The 26,033-nt window shown below is 38.0% G+C and overlaps 1 protein-coding gene across 1 annotated transcript; it reads right to left on the reverse strand.

Annotated features, from left to right (window-relative positions):
• Positions 1-2,187: 2,187 nt before the first annotated feature.
• Positions 2,188-26,033, reverse strand: THOP1_2 (Thimet oligopeptidase). The gene is made up of 14 exons (XM_035732891.2): positions 25,905-26,033; positions 25,656-25,871; positions 25,479-25,618; positions 24,686-24,801; positions 24,499-24,630; positions 23,710-23,747; positions 23,137-23,249; positions 22,652-22,706; positions 18,272-18,436; positions 15,698-15,925; positions 13,582-13,925; positions 11,797-12,025; positions 9,776-9,907; positions 2,188-2,516 (listed from the first exon to the last, which is right to left on the reverse strand). Exons 2-14 carry the CDS (start codon positions 25,800-25,802, stop codon positions 2,304-2,306), a joined length of 2,052 nt encoding a protein of 683 aa, XP_035590030.1. The 5' UTR covers positions 25,803-25,871; positions 25,905-26,033; the 3' UTR covers positions 2,188-2,303.

Raw genomic sequence — 26,033 nt, forward strand, 5'->3', positions numbered from 1 at the left:
TATTGGAGAACAGTTTCGTGGTCGTACTGGGATATCTGAAGTTGGTCAAACGGTAGAATTTAGAGTAGCCACCCCGAGTTCCACAATAATTTCAGGAAATTAAATTTGTTATAATATGTGATGGTTGTATACTTAATGCAAATGAATCTCACCAATGTTTAATTATATATCGAACAATGTGATAACAACTACTGATATCTAAGTAAATATCAAGAATTCTCCCAACATACACGACAAATATTTAAAGACACTTATTGCTAACTAATATTAATAAGAAATCATTTCTTCAGTTTTTTTCGAAACTGAGGTTCCACACTTATCTGCTATCCAGTGTAACAAACCTTGCTACATAAAACAATAACTTGTTCTAGTCCAAGATGGAGGACGTCTGCAAAAGGTTGAATGAGGTATTTCTATGATCATCGTTTTCAGGTAATGAATTGCACTAATTATTCGGACTAGTATATGTTCAGTGAAATGTATTGCGATCGTTCGGTTTTTTTGATGAAGTATGAACCCTTTTTTTTCCAATAATAATGACGTTTTGACAATTTGTCAACAACTTATTTGAGCCTTCGTTTCTACACACGGCTGTTTGACTAACCTCTAAATGACATAATGATGTAGACATGCTTTTTGATGCCAGAAGTGTAGTAGTTTCAACGTAGCACTGATAATCTTAGTCTTCCTATTGCAGTATTTAAATGTATGAGAGGGAAAACTTTTTTATATTTTTGGTATAGTATTGGATGTCCAGAACCTGCTCATAATGTCACAAATTAACCACCATCTAAAGACAAGAAATCATCATGAACATAATTGAATATTTCTAGTTTGATCTACAAGTCGATGTTAGCAAGATGACTATTTAAAATTTAGAAGCACAGGAAAGCCGTTTCGTCCTGTTACGAAACATCCTAGCAGCGCACATAAATGACTGAAACAAAACCCAAAATATCCGGTCAAATATGAAGTAAACTGATAATTAAGATTAAAACCATTACAAACACACTATTAAGGCATAAACAATCGAAACAAAACAATATCTTAGTACATTGGGATCCATAACGTGTTTCATTCTACACGGAACTAGAAAGCTGGGGTCAAATGCATCTGTGTTGACATTCACATCATGATGTGAACCCGATAGCACTAACTTCAGACGCTTAATTTATTATCCAAAATACTGTTTAGCTCGTGCCACAAGGATTGTACAAGTGTAAGAGTAAATCGAGTAGGGGTTTTATCCTCAAATGTTTAGTCACCTAACTTGCAAATTGCTTATAGTATACGTCCAAATCTACAAAAATCTCCTCACAGCAGACTACACGTATTATCAACCTTATTTTCATGTCATTAACTTTAAATTTGAAAACATACTTCTTCATTTTCTAATTATTTCTCACATCCTCAGAACGTTTTCTAAAATCACTCAGCAGACAATTGTGTTTACATGACCTATTGGAAACAATTAGTGTTCTGACTCGGTAGAACTGAAAAATATATTATTCTGACAAACAAACAATGCTGAGGTGAAAACTTTGTATGCTACTGAATATGCAAATTGATCAATATTCCCATTAATCTATAGCCATAGGCTAATCTAGCTATTCTCTTTGAAATAAAATACCAAAGATGTGAGCAACACATTTAATGTTCAAGAAATATGTCGTATGCAGCACTTTCGGTAACGTTTTCATTCATCCAGTGGATCCGTGTTGTATCATAGTATCAACTACATTAGACATTGCGTTACAAACCCTAACTTTCATGAAATCTGTGTTTTCCCTCCAAAATATTGGACTGTAATACACTAGACATATTCATATCAAACATTTACGGATGTCTTTAGGTAGCCGTAATGAAAACTTCACTCTAACATGTAATACCTATCCACTGAACATTAAGGAAAATACCCGAATATGTTGCCCACAATATCATAATTGAGCACTGAAAACGTTGTGCGTAGCCCCATTCAGAATATAGTGGAATAACTATCGAATGTGCTGGATTCAACACATCTATTGAACACAGAAAACAGTGTGGACAAAACCAGCTAAACGGAATGCGATAGCAATATTATCGGAAATCGTTTCATTAAGGAATCACTTCGAAATATCTGCAAAAAGCAATTACATGCCTTACATGATAATCCTTTTGAAAGCATCACGGAAAAAACAAAACATTAAAACAATCAAATTAAAAAGTCCAGAAACGTCTATATTAAAAAAAATTCAACAAAGAACAATTAAATCTTCTTTTTCCCCTAACAAAAATAAAAGTTGAAAGACAAATGACTTCAATTATGGTAAATTAACATTTAATAATTTGAAGAAAGCATCATCATTTGGTTCACGTCCAAGAAAATCTTTCAACATATCTGCAGCATCTTTAGAACCACCAGGACGGAGAATTTTCTCACGATAATCTCTTCCAACTGATTTACTTAAGCAACCACCATCTATAGCACATTGAAAACGTGATTCAAACATATCAGCACTGAACACTTCACTCCACTTTAAGTAATAATAAATAACAGAGGCGAAGAGTACATCAGATAAATAATCAAAACTAAGCAATTATTTACAATTAAATATTTTAAACTCAAACAATTGAAGTGAAAACCACTAATTCAGAGAAACATTTTTGACACTAATCAACTGTCTGGAATAAAAAGTCAATAGGGATTCAGGGGGCTTTTGTAGGCAACTCAAACGTCAAGCAATGTAAAGTTCACAAAATTTGTTTTACTTAACCCATGAGCATGCATTTTTTGTTCATGCCGTTTTATAGTTCAGAAACATAATAGGAGAGAATTAACGTTTACATGCTAATCTAGTAGTTATCAATATATTTCAACAAAATGACACTGTGAGCCCCCACGCGGAGGGTAAAGAGAGTCCGCTCTCCTCGAAATGCTCTCATATGGCTATATATATATAGCCACTGTCAGTGAAGTCCTACTCACTGCCTTCTCGCAGTATGGGTGTTGTGTAACGAAATTAAGAGAACGAAAAGCGAATGTCCGTAACACTAACCGAGTTGATGGGTACAGAGGACCCACATAGGGGTTTTGGGAAACCCTGATCGCAAACCAATGGAGCATATGGTCTCAGAAATCCTAAGAGAACAAATGGCGTGTGAACCTATTGCCGGTCATGGGCTACCATGGGACTGCATCTACAAACGTTGTTGTTATAACTTGAATGCTGATTTCTTGATATACCGCGGATAACAGCACTAGAACACCAAAACCCTTCCAAGTCGCAATAAGAAGACAGAAGACAAATGAAAAGAATATTATTCAAAACAGTCAGTCAGTAACAACGTAGAACTCCGTACGTACGTACATCAGTTCGAGTTGCCATACCACCTTAGCACAGAGATGCATTTGTCGATTCAAATTCCGTAGTCGTAGAAGTAGTAAAAGTATAAGCTGTAATCAGATACACTAGGGTTTCAAGATGTTATTCAAGGAGTATAATCGAGTGAAATAAATTGGGAAAGAGAAAAAAAGGAACATGAAGAATTCAGAAGATTAGAATTTGAGAGAACACAAAGAGTGGACGCACCTGCGCCATTGCAAACGATTTCGAGCCATGCCATTCAGGGTCTCTAACCATCGGTTGCTATCGTCTCGCGGATCCCAACCAGATAGTCTACACCATCCAACATGCCTCAGTCCACTTGTCAGTGACTTCATGGACTTGTGCCATGTTTTGGTTTGGCCGCCTCTAGCTTTCTACTAATCTACTCCTATACAACAAAACATCGCACATCGAGGCAGTCGGTGGTTGGACATACGTAACACGTTTCCCAGCCATCTCAACTGATGAAGTTTCACTACTTCATCAATTGATTTGCCATCCTTATCTAGTACACGTTTCCTAACAACTACATTACTTACTCGATGGCCCCAGGATATACGAGCAATGTTTCGAAGGCACCTATGGTCAAATACTAGTAACCTACGGATATCCTCTACTCTTACTGGCCATGTTTCACTGCCATAAAGTAGGACGGTATTTATAGTTTTTAGCAAGAACGAAATCATCATTACAGTCCTCCAATCCGCATACAGGGGGCTATTAGCATTATCCAATCGGAAAGCTACATGTATGAATTCTAGAATATTCTTCCGAAAGGTGATTGGATGGAACATCTTCGGCCCCTTCTGAGCCTCTTACAGCTTCCTCGAGTTTACCCGTGGTCCGTCGTCACAGTTGTTCTATTGCCCTGCGGATCAGACCTCTGGGTGACCTCATAAGAAAACTTGCTTCGGTCCGGGCACCTGGGCAGTGTCCCAACCCACACAAAAGCTCAATATTTTGTGTGGCGCATATATATTTTGGAGCCCATTTGCGCTAAATTTCAAAGGTGTTTGCATAAAATATCAATATTTCAACAAAATGATACTTATATTCTGTAAGTTATTTGCACGTACGTTATGATACTAATTAGTGGGTAAAATCTAGGATTATGCAAATCTTAAATTCAACTTTTCAAGTTTAATAGATTAAACAACTGATCACAGTATTAAATACTGCGGCATAAGTGATCAATAATATAACTGAGAAATCTGACAATAAAAATCAAGAGATCACAAAATGATCGCTTAAATTTAAAGCCATTAATAATAACAAGTTTGTATAATGGAACGTGAGATGGGATTTTTGTATAAAATAGGGATAAATTAACTGATCGCTCAAAACAGAGTAAATGAAACAGGACATGGATTTCTGTTTAAATTGGTTTATAGGTAAATCTTAAAAATTATTACTAACAACTTCTACTACTTATCAATGTTATATGTTTGAATGTAGTATGCGTTACAAAATTATGCTCCCGGAAAAATTAGGGAGCATTAAAGATGTGGGAAGTACAGCTAGTGACGTCAACCTAAAAGATCAGTGAGTCTAGAATTCTTACATCTAACAGAGAAAACATCGCCCTCAAGTTCTTTAGATACAATCCGTTGGATTAAATTTTCAACATTGTTCTGTAATTATTCAAAGCATTCGTCAGCTAAGAACATTGTTGAATTACTCGTCTGATTCATTTCAATCTGGCTAAATATTCGGATACCGAAGTTAACAACACGAGAATGTGATTAACAGTATAAACACCACAAATTTACTACTAGTAAAGGACACTACGTTAGAATGACAAATTAGTTGATGAGATAGTTAATCCTTATCCACTAAGGTGGTTGGGATATATATTATGTATGCTCAATAACTGTTTACATCGACGAGCGATTTTGTCTGATGTAAGAGTAGGTTAGAAGTGGTCTTGAGTGCTGTTAGAGGTATGAGGGCGGTTATCACTTCCCGGTTGCCCACACCGTGGAAGGGTTGTTCTGGAGGTACCTGAACAGGAAGTGGTCTTAGTGACCTGGGAGCGCGACCGCAGTGCCCAAGAGACAACGGCTTGAGGTCGGTCACACACGACCTTTTTATGGGTAACTTTTGTGTTAGCTCCGAACTTGTTGAGACCTTACCGCCGAAGACGGATATCCGTGGGATAAGGCGAGGTGTGCATTTTTAAGGTCGACCTTTTCTAACCCCACCCCTCCTTCTGGGAAGGCAGCGTCGCTGTCATTAAAATCTGTTTTTACTCAAAACAAATAAAAAGGCTGATTGATCAATAAGTAGTGCAGCCAGTATTATGTTTACTTTGTCATAAATGTTAATCGAGTTCTATCGATGGCCGGTATAAATGACTCGAAATCGTTGTGTTTGCATATGGCGCAATAGGTAGATGACGCTCAGAACGAGAATTTTAATCATTTCGTGTCACTCAGTAGTTAAGCATAAATAAGTAGTAGTATACATTTTCCACACTTTGTGTGTGACGTCTACCATTATTACTAACTGTCTCAGCAAACTAAACAATTTTCAAATTGAGTATAAATTGCATTTCGGACATACAGACTAACAACTTAATGTTGATTAGTTTAGTTTCACTTAGTAATAGAGATTAGGTGACTGAATAGCCATTTTGAATTGAAGAGTCTCGAAATTCCCTCTATCCACAACTAATTTTAATTTAGATAGATAGCAGAAGAATAGCATTAAATTATCTGCTAAACGTAGAGTGTACACGTACATGTAAACTTGCAATCGGCATATATAAATTATACAACAGGATATTGAACAACAATGCTGATGATAGTCAGTCAGTAACAACGTAGAACTTCGTACATACGTACATCAGTTCGAGTTGCCACACAACCTTAGCACAGAGATGCAGTTGTTGATTAAAATCCCGTAGTGGTAGAGGTAACAAGAGTATAAGCAGTAATCGGGAAGATTATGGTTTCACTACTTCAATTGATTTGCCATCCTTATCTAGTACACGTTTCCTAACAACTACATTACTTACTCGATGGTCCCATGATATACGAGCAATGTTTCGAAGACACCTATGATCGAATACTAGTAACCTACGAATATCCTCTACTCTTACCGGTCACGTTTCACTGCTATAAAGTAGGACGGAACGAACTGCTGCTCAGTGAACACGTCCTTTGGTTAGCAGACGGATATCTCGCCTACGCCATAAATGACGCAAGTTGGTAAAAGCTAGTCGAGCCTTCTGTATCCGTGCTAAGATTTCGTCACACACCAGACCACAAGGGCTGATGAGACTTCCAAGATAAGTGAAGCGATCGACACGCTCAATTACTTCACTCCCTATCATTAGTTCGGGTGTCAACGCAACCCAATCCTGAAGCAACATTTTGCATTTCGAGGGAGAGAATCGCATCCCGAACATGCTTGCATTGTTGCTTAGAGTGGTCAGAAGACTCTGCATTTTGTCAGCGTCTTCACTAAATAAAACTATGTCATCTGCATATTCTAAGTCAACAAGTGAACCTCCCGGTAGAAGTTCAACCCCTGGAAATCTAGACGAGGGAAGTGGTATCTCTAAAAGTACGTCAACGACAAAGTTGAACAAGAATGGGGAGAGTGAACAGCCCTGACGAACACCACTTGAGGTAATCAATTCTGGTGACAGTTCGCCATAAGCTCTCACTCGACCAGTTGTGTTCGAGTAGAGAGGCTTTATAAGGTTAATGTACTTCTTTGGTACTCCTTTCAGTGACAAACACTTCCATAGAACCTCACGATCTACAGAGTCGAATGCCGCCTTAAGATCGAGAAATACTACCATTGTGGGGCGTCTGAATGTGTGTCTGTGTTCTAGAACCTGACGTAGTGTGAATATCTGATCTATACAACCACGTCCAGGTCGAAAACCAGCCTGGTTTTCTCTAATCTGCTCTTCACGAGCTTTGATTAGGCGTCGAAGTACTATTGAAGCTAATATTTTAGACACTATATTAGTCAAACTGATTCCTCTGTGGTTGTCACAAGAGGACTTTTGTCCTTTCTTATAGACTGGCACAATCAGTGATTGAGACCAGTCAGATGGGATTACGTCCAGTTCCCAAATTCTACCTAAGACCTCGGTTAATCTCATTGCTAATACTGGACCACCATCCTTAAAAATCTCAGGAGTAAACCCGTCAGGGCCTGCTGCTCTCCCTCGCTTCAGATTTCCTATGGCTTTTTCAAATTCGTAAAGGGACGGAGGACCTGCATTAGCTTGCCATTCAGGTTGACTAGAGATCGTGGGAAACCGAAGTGTGGCTGAAGGCCAGTTGAACTGATCCCTGAAGTGTTCTGCCCATCGATCCAATCTCCTGGATTGAGAATGAATAATATGTCCATCTTTCTCTGAGATTGTTTCGCTAACGGTCGGGTTCCTAATTCCGGTTTCCTTAACGAGTCTGAACAATTGTCTGCTATTACCTATTGCCGTTGCCTTTTCCATCTCTCTTGCTTTCGCTACCCACCACTGTTCACGATCATTGCGTAGACTTCTTGTCAGCTTGCGCTTAAGCTGACTCCGCTCTTCATTATGTTCAGAGCCAGGTGGAATGAGTTTTCGAGCATCTATCAGTACGATAGATGCTGCTGAGACCCAGTGTTTCTCCCTAACTTTACGGTTTACCTTACGAGCAGATATCACTGCTGTTTCCACAGCTTTTCGGATATCATTCCATGCTGCATCGGGGTGGACATCACATACATGGCTGCCAAACATTTCCTAGTTGTTCCTGAAATATACTCTTAGCTTGACTATCATTAAGTAGGCCCCTATGAGTTTTCCTTGCAGCGTCTTTCCTACGTCCAGTAAGACGCAAGTAAATACGCGCTCGCACTAGAGCATGATCTGAATCTAAGCATGTGCTCCAGAATGAGCGACAGTCTTCTATCGAGCCCCTCCATCGGTGGCTGATAGCGATGTGATCTATTTGGGTCCAACGTTGGGACGAATTAGGGGGTGTCCATGTTAAAAGATGTTTTTCCTTATGCTTAAAATTAGTATTTGCAAGGAACAGGCGGTTATCTGAGCATAGCTGCAACAGACGGTCGCCATTATCTGTTCTTTCAGCCACGACACCATAAGATCCACCTAGGTGTCTTTCCCTATCGCTTAGTTTACCTACTTGAGTATTAAAGTCACCGGCCACTATTACCACATCACAGCGCCTAGCTTTTCGGAGAAGGTCCGAAAGCTTTCTGTGAAACTCATCTTTTACATCATCTGAGCTGCAGTCAGTGGGAGAGTAGGCAGAGACGACGAAGTGGCAACGACGAGTGTCCCTATCTTTCCGGATTCTTACTGTTCCGTTTAGTCGGACAGCGCACAAACGACTGTCTACTGGGATCCACTCTAAGATAGCTAGTTCTGCCCTAGGACTCAATGCTATACCTACACCGGCGAGGCCACGGGAAGCAGAATCAGGGCTTTCAGATACACGAAGCGTAAATCGAGTCGGTTCTTAATTTTGGCATGGTGAGGTCAAATGAATGACGCTACTCGGATCCTGTATGCGCGTTTCGGAGACGCAGCACACATCGGTGGCACGAGATTCTAAAGTCCTAGCTAAGGAAGCCTGTTGTCCTATTTGGCAAAGTGTTCGTACGTTAAAAGCTCCTACGTGCAGTTTAGAGTGTGGTTTCGGGAGACCAGGAATAGCGTTCCACGTACTCGAATCGTTTGCCCTAGCGGTGCGAGGTGATAAAGAGACGTGAGGAGGGTTAGTCATGGAGATAAGAGAGGTATTAGGAGGTGTAGGAAGGATTTAAATGTGACCAACTTGGTCTCGTGTGCTGTTACGAGTATGAGGGCTGATGTCAATTCCCGGCTGCCCACACAGTGGAAGGGTATTTCTTGAGGAACCTGAAAAGGAAATTGGATTAGTGTTGGTCTTAAAGACCTGGGAGCGTGACCGCAGAGCCCAAGGGACAACCGCTTGAGACCGGTCGCGCACGGCCTTTTTGTGGAAGGTTTTTGACGTGTTAGCTCCGTTCTTCAAAGGGCCTTATCGCCGGAGACGGAAATCCGTGAGGTAAGGTGAGGTGTGACATTTTTAGGGTCGACCTTAGCTAACCCCACCCCTTCTTGTGGGAAGGCAGCATCTCTGTCATGCTGGTTGTCCGAGGGAAACACCTTACTGCTGTCACACCTCTCTACAGTCAGCAGTACGACTTCGCCCTCAGACCTTGAGTTGCTGCTTTTAGTCTTACCGTTCACCAATCGACCTGCCTGGCATGGTAGAACCTACAGGAACATATATTCCAGCCAATATAGCTCGGTTGGGTCATCACGATAAGCAAGCCCGACCACCGCGTCAAGGTAGCAGCTTCGGTCGGGTGGTGATGATAGTAAGAATAATGATCAATTAGAATCATAAACTTACTAAATAGCTATAATAACGTGCATCATATCCACCGGCTAAATGTCCAAATGATGCAGGCATAAAAGTACCAGGTGTCGGTTCAATATCAATCCATTTTTTGCTTAAATTTGTAAACGTGACTAGTGGATCATCCTGTGTCAGAAAAATGAGGCACAACACAAAATGTGATTAGAAACAAAGTTATACAAACATGTTAATAATAATTATGATGTGATTTACATCAACTGATTTTAAACAAACTATCGAAAATCGAGAAGCAATGGACAGCAGTTCCGTCCTAGTATGGAAATTATTAGCAGTGCACGTCCACCACCCCACCCAAGGTAGAACTCAGCAGGCTACACAACAAGTGACTAACCATTAGATATTTACTGAGACGAAACAACTGGACAGTGTTTTCCAGGTATTCAATAGTTGTCTAACCAAGGTCAGTTTGTGGTATAAACTACAAAATTCAACTGCCTCTTTAAACCAACCTATCATAATAATAACGATGAGAAAAATTTATACACGACCAACACTTAATAAGAGAAAAAAATTGAATATTTCACGGGGAAATTATGGTTTGGTTATTTGAGAAGAGATACGTGGACTTTTTCACATCATCCAAAGCTCAACATTGTATTGACCAGATAAAAAATGACAGTTTTGTGGTTGAAAGTTGAGAGCCTAAACCACTGAGTCACTGGCGCCATCAATATTTATTATAAGATAGAAAATGAATACAACCGTACTAACAATATCAGTTTTGAGGTATTTCGTCGAAATGTCTTTGAACCATTTCGGTGACGATTATTGTATCAGACTTAGCTGTGTGAATGAAGATGAGCATTACAATAAATCCAAGAAGTTACTAACATCTGATCGGAATTGTATCTAGGTGTGTGTGTTCAAGTAGATTAAAATCCTACAAATAACCATAATACGTAGTTGAATTATTGTTGAATGATAGGAACCAGAATTGAATGGAGTTACGGTTGTGTTATGCATCATTATGCCTACTCGTGTTCTTCCAATGTATTGGAGACAATGTCATTTTAACGTTTTCATAGCCTGTTCTCACTAATTTATCTTAGTATTCAACCTAAATTTAAGCGTTTTAATACAATTAATATTATTTCAATGTATCTACCATTCTAAGGCTATTTTGAAAATAAATACTGATATCAAATGTACAGTGATGATTTCTACAAGTCGAGTAACATTCTTTAAAGTAAAAAGTTGAGGATTATGTCACTGATCAGCTACTACTTGATATTAATTGATTGAAGCTATTCAGTTTCAAGCTAGTTGGTACTTATCATCAAGATACATCTGTAATATTGATGGAATTAATGTCAAGTACGTTTGCAATCTGAGACTTTACAACTGAAAACACTAGACTTGTGAATGATCGCCTGTGGAACTGAGGAAGAAACATTGATTGGTCACTGACCAGTAACCAATATCATGTCTGTTTAGCTATGATACTGATGTTAGTCAGAATCTGTCGATTAAGCCACCTCCAGTCTGAATGACTGCATATCGCGTGCACTATGTTTTTCATGTTATCAAGTGAAGGATTTAGTGCACACGATATCTAATTGATTGGAATAATGGGTATGTTGCTGTAACTTGATTGGTGAAATGCAGAATTAACAAAAATGACATTGGTCACTTATTCAGTGAACAATCAGTTGTATATATCTGACCAAATAGAAACATCTGACGATTCCGTTTGTGACCAGTCGAGAACATTCTTTCATATCAGAAAGTACAAAAACGCCGAATTTTGATCATTTTATAGATTGCTCCATCAGCATCTTTTAATGTCAACACAATGTAGAACTAACACGGCATAAAATGATCACCCACTAATGACGGATAGGGTAGTACAGAAATTTACAAGATGATTGCATACGGTGAGACTGATTGACTATAAACTCAAACTAATTAGTATGAGCGACGTTAAGCCAAAAAAACGATAAAATAACAAACATCAAGAACCTATTATTTTCTTTACCAAAAAACATCAAACTCACTTCCCAGTTCGTTGTATGAATGGCTTGATCGAATGAGGCTAAAAGTATTTGTCGAGAATAAAATAGACCAGCATTTGCTATACGTGAATTAATTAGACTAGCTAATAAATCTTTTGGAATTGGATCATCATTTGTACCAAGTAGCGCTTTCAGTCCGTCAACATTCCATACCCAATTTTCCAGCATTTGTGATGGACACTCAACAAAATCTGTTTCTACAGCTGTACCACTTCAGAGATAAAAAAAAACAACAACAAGTAAATAAGAACAAATGTTATCAACATAATAAATGGATAGTAAAGAGCAGTGAAATCTTGAACGCCCGTGTCATCTTCCTATTTGAGACTCGTCGTAGCTCAATCTACATTCATTACAGTATATCGATGGTCACATTGGGGCACACACCCAGTATGTTCTACTCAAAACGCCAAAATTGCTATTCCATGAGCTAGTGAGTTTGCATAACCATTAATGGTAAGGGTTTAGAATTATCTCGTTCTTGATATTCACTACTGCTAGCAACAACGCATCGAGTCCATAAGACTTACGACAAAGTGGTTATATCGAGATAGTCTACACACGATACACATATGTCAACAACGACTGATCAAAATTCAGTCAACAATATCAACAACGGGATAACTTAAGTCTTTATTCATCATGGTGTAAATGTTATCAATGCTTTGTCTCTAGTTCAAAATCCAATATTCAAGGGGTATACACCTTCACACAATCTGATGTCTAATTAGGATTAAAAATCCTCATTGGATTCTACTATACAGAGTAAGTCTATCTCCGTCGACCCTTAAGTAATCTCGTCAATGAATAAAACATCTTGATGAGTCTAAATGAGTTTAGAAATAGTGTAGTGAATGAACACTCAGATGGGGATAACCAATTTATTTTTTAATGCACGGTCACACAGTGGTTTAACAAAATGTGAAAATCATATATGATTTGCACATCATCTTTGAATCGTCTATTACAAGCTTCACCGTCCCTTCATTCTCGTTGTTATCTTGATTACTTTCAATTTCCTTCTCTCCTCTGCATTCTAATCTTCTCAACTTTCTGTTCGTAGACATTTCACTTTCGACTGGTGTTACATATCAATTATATCGGCAAACATATGTAGCATACACCACAACACAACAATGTTATGATCTCCCAGTCCAATCGTCACAAATTCATAAGCTATATGACATTTAACTACATCACTTATGAGAAAACAAGAAGACCAATCATGCTCAAGAAGCTTTAATGCTAAGAATCAAATAATTATGCACATAAGTCATGCCTATATGCATGCGTTAGTGGACTAATCTAAGCATAGGTAGTCGGATATTTTGAGTAGGTAGAATAACGTATTTAATCATAATATTATACCCACGGCTGTCTTTAGGATAACGATGACTTGTCTGAATTCGCAGCGACATGTAACCAAACCAGATTGTGACAGGATACCCATACTTTAACTACTACTAAGGGATAAGCGTTCATAATATTACTAATATTCACGAAAACAGTGTTAATCCGTGTTTTCTCCAACCACCAACACCGCATAACAGAACTTTTCACCCAACGACAGGGTTTATAACAAAAACTAATGGTAAGGAATAACTGAATTTCATGTAAGAATGAATAGCGCTTGGCAACAATTGAGGGGAACCCAAGACAGAGTTGACTGGAATCTATTCAACAACCCATGTCCCACGAGGGGCAACAGACGTAAATAATTAAGTAATGCATCACCATTTACTCCAACCACTGAAAATATTTACTCACCTAAATAAAGCTGTTTCAGTATGTGAGCAAATATGATGCATCAAATGACCGAATTCATGAAAAAATGTCTCAACTTCACTATGTAATAGAAAACCTTGACCAGTTTCTTTATCTGATGCAGTGAAATTAGCAACCATTGCTGCTATAGCCAATTGACGTTCAGAGGTTACCAATGATGGGGAATGACTATGTTCATCCACTGTAATATTATTGGAGTTCATCAATCTACGGCATCCTGGTTGTAAACCGAATACAGCTGCATGTCCATATTTACCTTCACGTGGATGCAGGTCAAGATAGAAATAACCTAACAAACTATCAGATTGAGAATCACTCACTGAATACTACAACGAAAAATTATACAGACAAACAGAGAGAAAGATTCACAGTTAATTACAAAATTAAATGATTTTTAAGTTTTTAATAACATTTGAAAATAGTTTACATCAAGGACTGACTTTAGTTAAACAACTGTTGAAGACTTAGAAGCACTAAATAACCATTTCATACCAGTAAGAAAGTTGTCAGTAGTATGCATCTATAACACCATTGGGGATTGAACACAGAATTCCCAGGACTAGTGGTGGGAAATTAACATTTAGACCACTGAGTTCGCATCTAGCAGTTTACATTTCTAACTCAAACCAATATGTGATATTGAGCAACCATCATCAGTGGTGGATAACTGCCCCACTTCTGATACCGTTAGACTCCACCAGTCACGACTCATCACTAGAATTATCTCTCGAATGATTACACGATTCAGATGAATCAATAGAAGGAGTTAGCTCACCTGGACAGATATCACTTGTACATACTTATGAAAAATTAAGACAGTGTATATAGTATTTCACATAAATTGAATGTCTTTTTCGTTCCAAGATAAACGAATTCTCAACCTATAAACACAAATATGGCATGTTCATACTGTTTATGAGAACTATTGACACTACGAATCGATTGAATTGCACTTGAATAGTCAGTAGTTTGACATAAGCTTTACAAACTGTGTTTAGCCCTCATACAACAAATTAGATAGAAATAATGCTTAGTAATATAAATCGCTAATACTCAACAGGGAAACACTCAAGGTACATTAAATTCATAGATGAAGGTAACAATTGAATTGACTGATGACCAAGGCATAGACCTTACATAATTCAATATGTGCGTATATATCATCAACTACAAAAGTATATAATCGAGTTTCTGAAATTCATTACTCAACAAATATATCGATGTAGCAGTAGGGATACTATCATTAACCGCGTACAGATTTGTGTGCTTGGCTTCGAGACACACTTCAAGTGACGGCTATCGATGCTATTTCGTTGACGAAACCGAAGTAGTCATGGTGAGGTTCAGACGTGCAACTTAGTGGCTAAACGTCGAACACCGAAACCGAGAGTCACTGCTCCGTCTACACAGTCTGAAGGATATCCATAATAATAATAATATAAGCGTTACCTTGAACAAGTGTGCATAGCGATGGGTTGATCAGTTGAGTGCTGTTCTATGTAACCAGAGTGATTTTTACTTCCTGGTTGCTAACACTGTGATTTTGACGACCTAGGGGCGCAACCACAATGCCCAAATGACAAGTGTTCGAGGCCGACCACACAAGGCCTATTTGGGGGTAGTTCTTAATGTGTTAGCTCCGTGCAGAACTTACCACTGACGACAGAAATCCGTAGGACAAGCTGACCTATACTATTTTCAGAGCCTACACTTTCTAATACTTTTAGTCCGTTATCGGAAAGCAGCATCGCTGAAAATGCTAGTTGTTTGAGAGAATCACCAACTTACTGCCGTCACATACCAGTACACTTAGTACAACGATATCGCTCTCAGACTTGCTCTCAGTTCTTGCTTTTAACTATACTATATTCTCCAAGCGACCTTCCTGATATTGTAGAACCTAAATGGATCATTTTCCCAGCTAATATAGCTCCACTGTGTTATCACTATGTAAAATCTAATCACAATGTAATAAGTCTCAATCCCACACTCAACTACTTCAGTTTGGGAAGTCGAGCACTATACCGCTAGCTCTAGAAATAAAACAATACAGTCTTGACCAAACTGAAGAATCAATATACCAAATTTGTAAACTAACCATTTCTACCTCTTCGTGCCAAACTTCTGCATTCGAAACACGCTCAAATCTTAAACCAAGCAGTTGTTGATACAATCGCAATATACCTGATTTTACAGTGGCCAATGGAAAATATTTCTTTAGAGCCACTTCATCGACGGAATAATCTCGTTCTTTAACCATATTCATATAATATCGTGTATCCCATGGATTTAGGCAATTATTAAACGTATATCCTAAACGGTCACACTGGAAGAGAGAAATAAACCATGTATATACATTAAATGAAGGTCGGAAAGAAGAATACAACTGAAAAGGATCTTCATTATGGTCCGAAAATACCAAATGAGTAGAACCGATTAAAAATAAAAGAGCACTGGCATTAAGCGATTGTGTCGACTTAGGTTAGAACTTTTCAGTAGTGCGACATTCATGTTTTTGTAACGAATATGATACATTAGAATAGAATATAATTTACATAATAATCAGTCAGTCATTTACTATCAACGCAGAAGTGGGTAAGAATAAAATGCACCACCTCAAATTGTCAAACCATATTAGCAAAATCGGAGATGAAATAACAGCATGAATAGATGGGAATTCAAAGTTTTGCTTCATTGAATCAATTCACTTAAACAATCTACTATAAATCAGGAGGCATCCAATAGTTACCTCTAACGTAGCGTGAAACTATTACTTTGTGGCAGTAAGCATCCACGACCCTTTCACATATAAATAGTCAATATAACACACTGTAATTAATAATAATAATAATAATAATAATAATAATAATAATAATAATAATGCGATTACTTGTAACTAACAAATTATCCAAGTTATAATGGGAAGCCGTGAACAACTAAGTTCAACCATGGTGAGTGTGACACAAATATCACCGAGAGTAGTGAATGATGGTCCTTCCTGTGAATACTAATGATCGTTTACAAGATCTAGTCTTCAACTTATAGGCGGCAAGTGAAAAACCGATCTCCGCCAAAGGTGAAAGATTTGTTCACCTTAACGTGGGTTCACGCCAGCCCACACACAGGATTTTTATTCTTGCAGACGTTTCTATGCTAATCATTGGTATAGATCTGATACAACATAATCTACTCATCGGTGAAAAGAAACGGAGGTTAGTAGATGGAAATACTAAATTATCTGTTTGTGAAATTTCACTTTATGGCTGTAGGTTATGCTTGGTCACGATTAAACATATGATCGATTCATTCTTCCGATCGATACTCGACAAGTATCTTAAACTGTACAGAACACGACTGCAACTACCGTGTATAACTAGCATTGTCACACACCACATTACGACTACAGAGCCACCTGTATTCTCGAAAGCATGGCGAACAGCTCGCGAAAAGCCAACATTGGCCGAAAACGAATTCGATCATATAATGAACTTGAGAATTACCTGGCCATTAATACCCCATGGGCATCTCCTTTGAACATAGACTTTAAAAAGAACAGCGAGAATTGTCATCCAACTAGTAATTATCAGCGACGTAACACGAAAAAGTCAATCCCTATTGTTACGCCTTGCTGCAAATCCACCACCTAACAGCTACCTTGAAAGGTCAAACTTCCCTTTATTTCGCTAAAGCGTACAAGCACATTTCTATGGCTACAAACGACAGACCTAAAACGGCTATCGTCACTCCTTTCGGACTCTACGAACCTTTGCTCATGCTTTTCGGTTTAAATCCCGAACAAACTTTTCACAAATTTATCGTATTCCGAGGTCTTGACTTCGTGCATGCGTATGTTGATGACTGTTTGGTTCAATATCAGGTCAGAGAATCACATCTCCAGCATCTAAAACTTGTTTTCAAACGACATGGCACTACTATAAATATTCAGAAATATCGGGTCGAAACCGGCTCCCTAGACTTCCCCAAGCATACTATTGATGATTAAGGCATTCGCATAATATTAAATATAACCGTCAATAATAATAATAATAATAATAATAATAATAATATTGTATTGTGCTGTGTGATACATTCAACACTATGTGGAAGGTCAGGAATTCACTTTTTCATCGATCATAAACCTGTGGCGTTTTCTTGTCTGAAGACGAGTGAGGGGGAAAGGGTAAGGATTTATGGTCGGTGAAAAAAGGGATTCTTATCCTTTCACATAGTGTTCAAAGTGCCGTACAGAATAATACGCAGTAGAGGCTTTAGCCACTTACTAATTTAAACCTAACCTTTACGTACAAAAACAGTGTGTTTGATTCCTTATCCTACCAAGGTCTTAATTTTTTTTCTAACCCCCATAATTTATCATTTTTTTATTCCTTTTCCATTATTTTTATATCTATTAATCAGCCATTATTACAAATATAAATACGATTGTACAGCTTGAGTAAATGAAATCGACGAAAAGATAAATTTCTTCGCTTAATAGCTTATGTTTACTTCCAAGTTTATTCATTCTAGTCTAAACATGCTGAGACCGAGTGCATATTGCTCAAAGGTAACTTCACAACAATGTCACGTGTAAAACAACTTTTGACAACTATAATTACAAAACACAATAGAACAATATGAAGAGAAAGCATCAATTTGCTTATCCGAATCTTACCTCTTCTTTTTTCAGTTCCAATAAACGTGCAGTCTCTTTTACTTGAGCTTCCTTTAATTTAGTCCCAACGTTGCTTAAAAATTTATCAACGTTGAGAGCAGTTTTAGCCATACGTAAATCAAGCATAAAATCAGCATGTGTAGGAAAACCAAGAATTGTTGCACGCTAAGAATAAATTTATACATAAGAATACGTAATAGAAGAAAATGAAAGTCACAACCACTTACAATGTACAAAGAAAGATCTTAAGATATATATGTATGGTATCGATGTGCAACAGTTCAAGTTTTCATAACACATTAGCACATCTATAAAATGAATAAGATAGTGAATAAGCCGAAGTGATGTAATAGCAATCATACTGAGAAGTATTCATCACTGAGGATAGTGTACAAAAACACGGAATAAAAAGGTTTATCTGATGAAATACTGGGGCTTAAAATCTAAGGTAAGATAAATGGCGAATGAACCAGCTCAACCAGTGCAACAAGACTAGATGGTGGCTAGCAGCTTATAGTGTTTGTGACTGAAGGCAATATCGAGGCAATCCGCACAGGATGCACATATGCCAATAGGAGACTGTTAGTTGCAATAACATGATTCCATGAAAATGGCGAATAAAGTCACTTGCGGGTTTGCGAAACATCCCGCTTACAAGCACTAGGTTTCTTCAGGCTCTTTACAACTCATTGAAGCCAGTCAGTCTACTCCGACTGACCGTGAGTTTGACCACAAACGAAGGATGTTACGTAATGAAATTGGACAAAGCTTGCATAAGGACCGAGAAGCCTGGTGGTCGGAGCGTCCCAATGAGCTGGAAGCAGCAGCTGCATCTGATAACTACCGGAGGCTCTTTCAATTCATCCGAGCTACTGGCAGCAAGAAGTCTGGTGTGAGTGAAACAATCTGCGAGGATGATGGGATTCCAACCACCAACATCCATCGGAGTCTTGAACGATGGGCAGAGTTCTTCGAAGGGCAGTTCAACTGGTCTGTTTCCCCAGCAACATCGATTCGACTGTTCTGCCTTCCATGGCCTGTGACGACGTATACACTAAATGAGGCGGAAGTCCGCAAGGAACTCCAACTCTTGAAACGCTACAAACCACCGGGCCCAGATGACCTACCTCCGGCCCCTTTTAAAGATGGTGGTGACTTTCTGGCTAAGGGAATGACTGTGTTGTTTACAAAGGTCTGGGAGCTAGAGAGTATACCAACATCATGGAATGAGTCGATAGTTGTCCCTGTCTTTAAAAAGGGTTCACGTCGTTCCTGTAACAACTATCGGGAGATAAGTCTACTGATTGCGTCCAAGCTTTTGGCTTCTGTTATACTTCATAGGTTGTTCAGAACTCGAGAAAGATTGACTCGCGAGGAGCAGGCTGGTTTTCGTTCTGATCGAGGATGTATTGATCACATCTTCACCCTCCGCCAAATGTTAGAACACCATCATACTTATCAAAGGCCAACAATCGTAGTGTTTCTTGACATCAGGGCTGCATTCGATTCGTTGGACAGGACTGTTTTCTGGGATTGTCTATTGAAGAAGGGTGTGCCTCGGAAGTTTATTAGCATCCTAAAAGCCCTATATGCAAACACTTCAGGCAGAGTGAGGGCATACAACCACCTCTCTCCATTGTTCCATCCAAGCAGTGGGGTTAGACAGGGTTGCCCAATCTCACCATTCCTCTTCAACTTTGCCATCGATGACATTCTGGAAACAGCTCTGATGGATGTAAGTAATGGAGGTGTGGATCTGCTGCCTGGAGAAAGACTTCTCGACTTTGAGTATGCGGACGATACTGTCTTACTGTGCGATAATGACCAAGTCATGCAATCCGCACTTAATCAGTTGGCAATCAGTGTCCGTAGGTATGGTATGTGCTTTGCACCTTTGAAGTGCAAAGTACTTCTACAAGACTGGCAGGATTCTAACTCTGTAATCACCCTGGATGGTGAGCAGATAGAAGTAGTCGAGAAGTTCGTGTGTCTAGGTAGCTGCATAAGTGCTGGTGGTGGCGTGAGTGATGAGATCAATACACGTATAGTGAAAGCCAGAACGACTTATGCCAATCTGGGCCATCTTTGGCGCCTTCGTGATGTAAGTCTGGCTGTAAAAGGTCGGATCTACAACGCGTCGGTGAGAGCAGTTCTGCTCTATGCTTGCGAAACCTGGCCTCTGAGAGTTGAGGATGTTAGACGACTCTCTGTGTTTGGTCATCATTATCTCCGAAGAATCCAAACGCAACACTATGTTAGTAATGGAGAGGTTCGGTGCCGTGTGTTCGAACACAGCGATGACAGTTCAGTTAGTGTCACTACCTTGGAACATCAGCTTCGGTGGCTTGGAAATGCCCTACGAATGTCTTCGCATAGAACTCCACGTCGTGCATTATTTTCCGACGCTAGGACTGGTTGGAAAACGCGGAGAGGTGGTGTTAAGTTTGTCTTACATTGTTCCTACTCGCTCCCTTTCCACTCCTTTGTATATTGTTTTACACTACTTATTTACATTCAGTAAGCAGTTGTATTTCCAACAATTTTTAAACTTATGTTGTAAAGCAAGTTGTAGTGTAGTATTTTGAGATGTTCACACATACTTATAACGTTTATTGTACTTATCATCATAATCACTGTAGCGGTTATCCACAGTTTTGTGCATCTGTTTAAACGCAAAAGTTTCCACAATGTTTGCTCTTAGTTCGGGTTTCGGTTGTTCATAAGCTGTTAGCAAACTTAGACACAGCTATCAGCTGTCCTTTGTACTATCGTACGTTGTAATTATTCTTCGTGTTACTGTTACAGGAAGCCCTTTTATTTCATTCTTGAAGGACGCGTTTAAATGCCCCAGACACCTCAAAAGTTGAGGTTTGTAACTAAATTTTGTGTATTATTCAATAAAGAACCGCTATTGTAAACAAATCGTTGTTTTGGAACTTCAGTTTCACGTGTATCTCAATCGGGTGACCTAGACGCTTAGATAGATTTAACAGGTGGTCAGTGTATGACATAGATGAAGATGAAATATCCGTTACATGACTATCATTAATATATGGAACTCGTGGTCTACAGGTTAAGCATTCGCGAGCGAAAAGTCCTGCGTTCAATTTCCGCAAGGGAGTCGAGAATGCGCGTTGCTGAGGAGTCCCATGCTAAGACGAAACAGTCATCGAGTACTGCTAGTTTTTCGATGTTCATCTAGCTATGGTCAACTCATGATTTAAACTATGGAAATATACATAATAAATGGTTAAACCTTAATACAAATCACTGCTTTTTAATTACAAGTTTAATGGTCATTACGAACCAAACTTTCAACTACTGGGTTTAAAAGGTTTAAATTCCGGTTAACTTACTATAACATCGCAATGTCCTAACTAGTATTCGATCATAGGTGTCTTTGAAGCATTGCTCGTATATCCTGGGACCACCGAGCAAGTAATGTAGTTGTTAAGAAACGGATACTAGGTAAGGATGGCAAGTCAATTGATGAAGTAGTGAAACGTCATCAGTTAAGATGGCTGGGACATGTGTTACGTATGCCCAACCTCAGAATGCCCCGACGTATCGCACGTCGGTGTAGGAGTAGGTTGGAAAAAAGATAAAGGTGACCAGACCAAAGCATGGATCAAATCCATGAAGTCACTGACAAGTGGACTGAGGCATGTTGGTAAGTGTAGACTATCTGGTTGGGATCCGCGAGACGATAGCAACCGATGGTTAGAGACCCTGAATGGCATGGCTCGAAATCGTTTGCAATGGCGCAGGTGCGTCCACTCTTTGTGTTCTCTCAAATTCTAATCTTCTGAATTCTTCATGTTCCTTTTTTTCTCTTTCCCAATTTATTTCACTCGATTATACTCCTTGAATAACATCTTGAAACCCTAGTGTATCTGATTACAGCTTATACTTTTACTACTTCTACGACTACGGAATTTGAATCGACAAATGCATCTCTGTGCTAAGGTGGTATGGCAACTCGAAATGATGTACGCACATACGGATTCTACATTGTTAGTGACTGGCTGACTATAAAAGCGCTTGAAAAAAGTGTGACATGAAGCAGGGTGTACATGAACTTGTACAGAATAGATGAATTATACTGAATTAAATGTTTTTGGAATAAGCAGCTAAAAGTAAATCTGTGGACAATGTTTTTACATCTTTCACTGGTTACCATGATCTAATCAACAAGATAAGGAAGCTATATCACAATACAGTTTGGTTTGTAGTCCAAAGTGTATATGTGAATGTCATCGCTACATTATGTTGCAGCAATACCAGTACTAATAATGATAATGATGGGTGAATAGCATCCACTCTCAATCCACTAATGTACATTGAAATTATTTAATTACAGGTACAAATAAAATAACATACTTCTTTTCGTAGTTCCATTAAACGTTTCAATATGGGTGAATTTTCTTTAACACACCTAAAAACATAAATTATAAGTCGAAAATAAATTCAGTCAAAGTGAATTTATAAGAAAATACCTTATACTAATTTATAATTTAGGTTCATAATAAAAGTCAGAAAACCAGACATTTCTAAAATCTCCTTCAACTAACTATTATCTACTGATTCATGAAAGTTGTTTTCATAGACTTGGGCCATATTGTTTGTTGTGGGAGGGTTAGTGACATTACCAAGTAGCGTAAACCGAATTAGTTTGAGCAGGATTCTGACCTCCAACCTAGAGGTTGGAAATTAAGTGTGTTACACAAAACCACTTATTTTAAATGAAACCTAGACGGTGATGGAGCGCATCCATACAAATCCCATTAAACTTCATTTATCAATAATGACGACCAGTACTTTTGATAAGCCTCTAAAGAAAATCAGTAGCCAAACGTTTAATTTACCTCGAATTAAAAGCTGTTTCTAATGTTCTCCTTGTTTCTGGATTAGACGCTTTTTGCATGATCGGGAAGTAGTGTGGATATTTGAGAGATACTTCACGTTTGCCAGAAGGGAGCTATTTTTAATTCATAAGTGCATTGAAAAAGAAATAATAACATATTAGGCAGCACATAAATAATTTGTACAGGAAATTTCGCAATTAATATCATTATTATTATGAAATCGTTGAGATGTGATTCTTATTCTGTGGTTGATAAATTCAAATTTTTATTTTTTATTTATTTATTTTAACACATGGATATTGGTACAAGGAGGCACCAAATACATATGCGCCACACAAATCTTTAATGATCAATTTCTTTAAATAATTAACCTAAGACAATTTGTTGTTGACTATCTATATCACACATTACTCAAACTATGTTCGCATTCTCTAACTTGTAATTTCAGTACTGCAGCTCAAAATCAACAATTGAGGCATAACAATCCTCACTGATTACAACATTAGGTTGCATGAAAAAAAGTCAAGAATGTACAACTACAGAATAACATAACGCGTAAAAAAACAGAATCACCTTTTTCAAACCATCAATGAAATCAGCAGGACATCCAGCTAAAAACAAACAAATTAAACTATATCAATTTCCATAAAAAAACGGTACACGAAAATAGATTTACCTGCAACGTTTTACTAGCTACTCCAAAAACCGTTTGTCACAAGAAAATCATTACATCATTTCATCATTGAAGTATGTTTTATCCATCATCGTTCTGCTACTTTAATAACAACACACAAACGAATCGCTAAACCAAACAACACAGAGAAAATGGATCTAAACTGTCATACTTTCTACAACTATTAAAAACAAATACATTGTTTTGTTGATTTCCAAACAAATACCCATTAAACAGAAAAATCAATTGAAAATTGTATGACTGACGAGGCAACAACTTAACGATTTACTCCACCGATACTGGATAATGGACTTGTGGCTAAACTAAAGGCATATTAGAAGGTCGCATTAACAAAAGATATACAAAAACCAGTTTTATCGCCACAAGACGAGTCGCTCAAGGGAACTATCACTGTTGATTATCTCATGAAAGAAAAAATAGCTCTTCAGTTCCAATGCATAACATTCATAACCAATGAAATAAAATAATCAAAAACACGACAAATTCATTAGCGAGCCTGCAATTCTGGTAACTGGATATGTTTATATAACCATCTCCTACCTTTCTAGCCTTAAAACACTGCAAACAATTAACACACAAAGCATATAATCACCATGGCTTATCATAATTATGTCATTAACATCTTATTCAGTTAATCTAAAACTTTATCATTGTTATTGTTAACATACTCAATTCCTCATCTGTAAACTCTAACAAAGTGTTCTCTTCATTTAGAGCACGTTGGAAATCAATGCACAATTGATTTTCTTCCTTATTCAAGGCTTCTATCAACTTCCTTTTATCGTCATCCAGATGAAGACCTGTTGTTCACAATTACAGTTATTCATAAATATCACACAGAAGCAAGCAACAAACCATTTCTCCGACCGAGCTGAACTTTTCTATCAACATAACGACGATATTCATCGGGGAATGATGAATCTATATTTTTTTGAACTGAAACAAACTTCTCAAATACGTCCTTTCGCATCCTAGGCAATGAAAATTTAGAAAAATAGTAGTAAAACATGACAGTTAGTTTTAAGTAAATTATAATCAGGCTACATTTAGTACGTCACGAGGAAATCAAATTAAGGAAAAATAATAGAGCGAACATTCATGCCAAAAGGAGATACAGATTTTTTCGACAATATATTTCAAACGAGTCATTCGTTTTTTTTGTTGTAGACTATGATTGTCCTAAATTCTACAGTCAGGAAGTTTACATCTATGACATTGACGACAATGATTAAGGTTCTGTGAATATTTCAATAAATTAAGTAGTAAACAATGTGTAAAAAATGCCTCATGTCCGTGCCAGCTATACGGTTAGACCTACACAGATGTTGCTGACTGATATTTCATAGGTTTTATCAACCTATTTCTTAAGCACAAGACAAAATACATAAGACATCACATCAGTTTTTATGACGTACTTGATTATAATAATTCCTCACTAGTCGCAGTTAACAGGCTATGCAAGCAAAAATTACACAAGTTTTATTCACATCATGATGAGCACAAGCTGTAACAATCTCCCCCAATCTTTGTTTCAGGCGAAATTTTGAGGACACTACAATATTACCCCAAAGCCTGAGGGAAACCACGAGTTTTCACATGACTTTAAGGAAAACCCCAAAATCGCGAGATGGGGACTGAGTCAACTTACTCCAATTCTACTTCAACATCGGAAAGTTTACGAGTGGCGTCACAACTGGCATCCCTTATAGCTTTACAAGGGAAAGTGTGCTGAGGGAAATCTATAGCATTCCTTTCTGTTTGATATTCAGCTTCGAACATAGAAATAGGCTAGAGACATGTCAATACAACCAGTATTGTAATTTACCAGAACAACTGACTCAAAAGTGTCAGGTTTAGATGATCCCACTTTGTCATAGACTGAACGAGCATAATTTATAAGAGTTGATGTTCTTTTAACGATATCTCCCACGGAAGTAGACCATTTTAGACGACAACCTGAAGCAACAGACATTTTCAAAATTGTGCTAACCCAAACAAGTGAAGTTGGTGTTTTTTTAGAACTGTGTCCAATACCCAAAATCTAACATGTGTAAGTGTTAATTATTTTACATACTTGTCGTTTAAATATTTAGTCCATTTAGTCATAATACAAAGTCATTTGCATGCGTAATCAAGAGATACCATGAAATAATGTGTCACACTAATCATTCTTAGCTGGGAAACTTGAAGGAACTACATGAAA

This window comes from Schistosoma haematobium, chromosome 3 (assembly GCF_000699445.3).
Source record: "Schistosoma haematobium chromosome 3, whole genome shotgun sequence".
Taxonomy (NCBI): domain Eukaryota; kingdom Metazoa; phylum Platyhelminthes; class Trematoda; order Strigeidida; family Schistosomatidae; genus Schistosoma; species Schistosoma haematobium.

Coding starts and splice junctions, on each gene's coding strand:
- THOP1_2 (XM_035732891.2), bottom strand. CDS start 25,802: ATGTCTGTTGCTTCAGGTTGTCGTCTAAAATGGTCTACTTCCGTGGGA. Junction 25,619..25,655: donor CTTTTGAGTCAGTTGTTCTG/GTAAATTACAAT, acceptor ACATGTCTCTAG/CCTATTTCTATGTTCGAAGC. Junction 9,908..11,796: donor TTCATACAACGAACTGGGAA/GTGAGTTTGATG, acceptor TTTCTGACACAG/GATGATCCACTAGTCACGTT.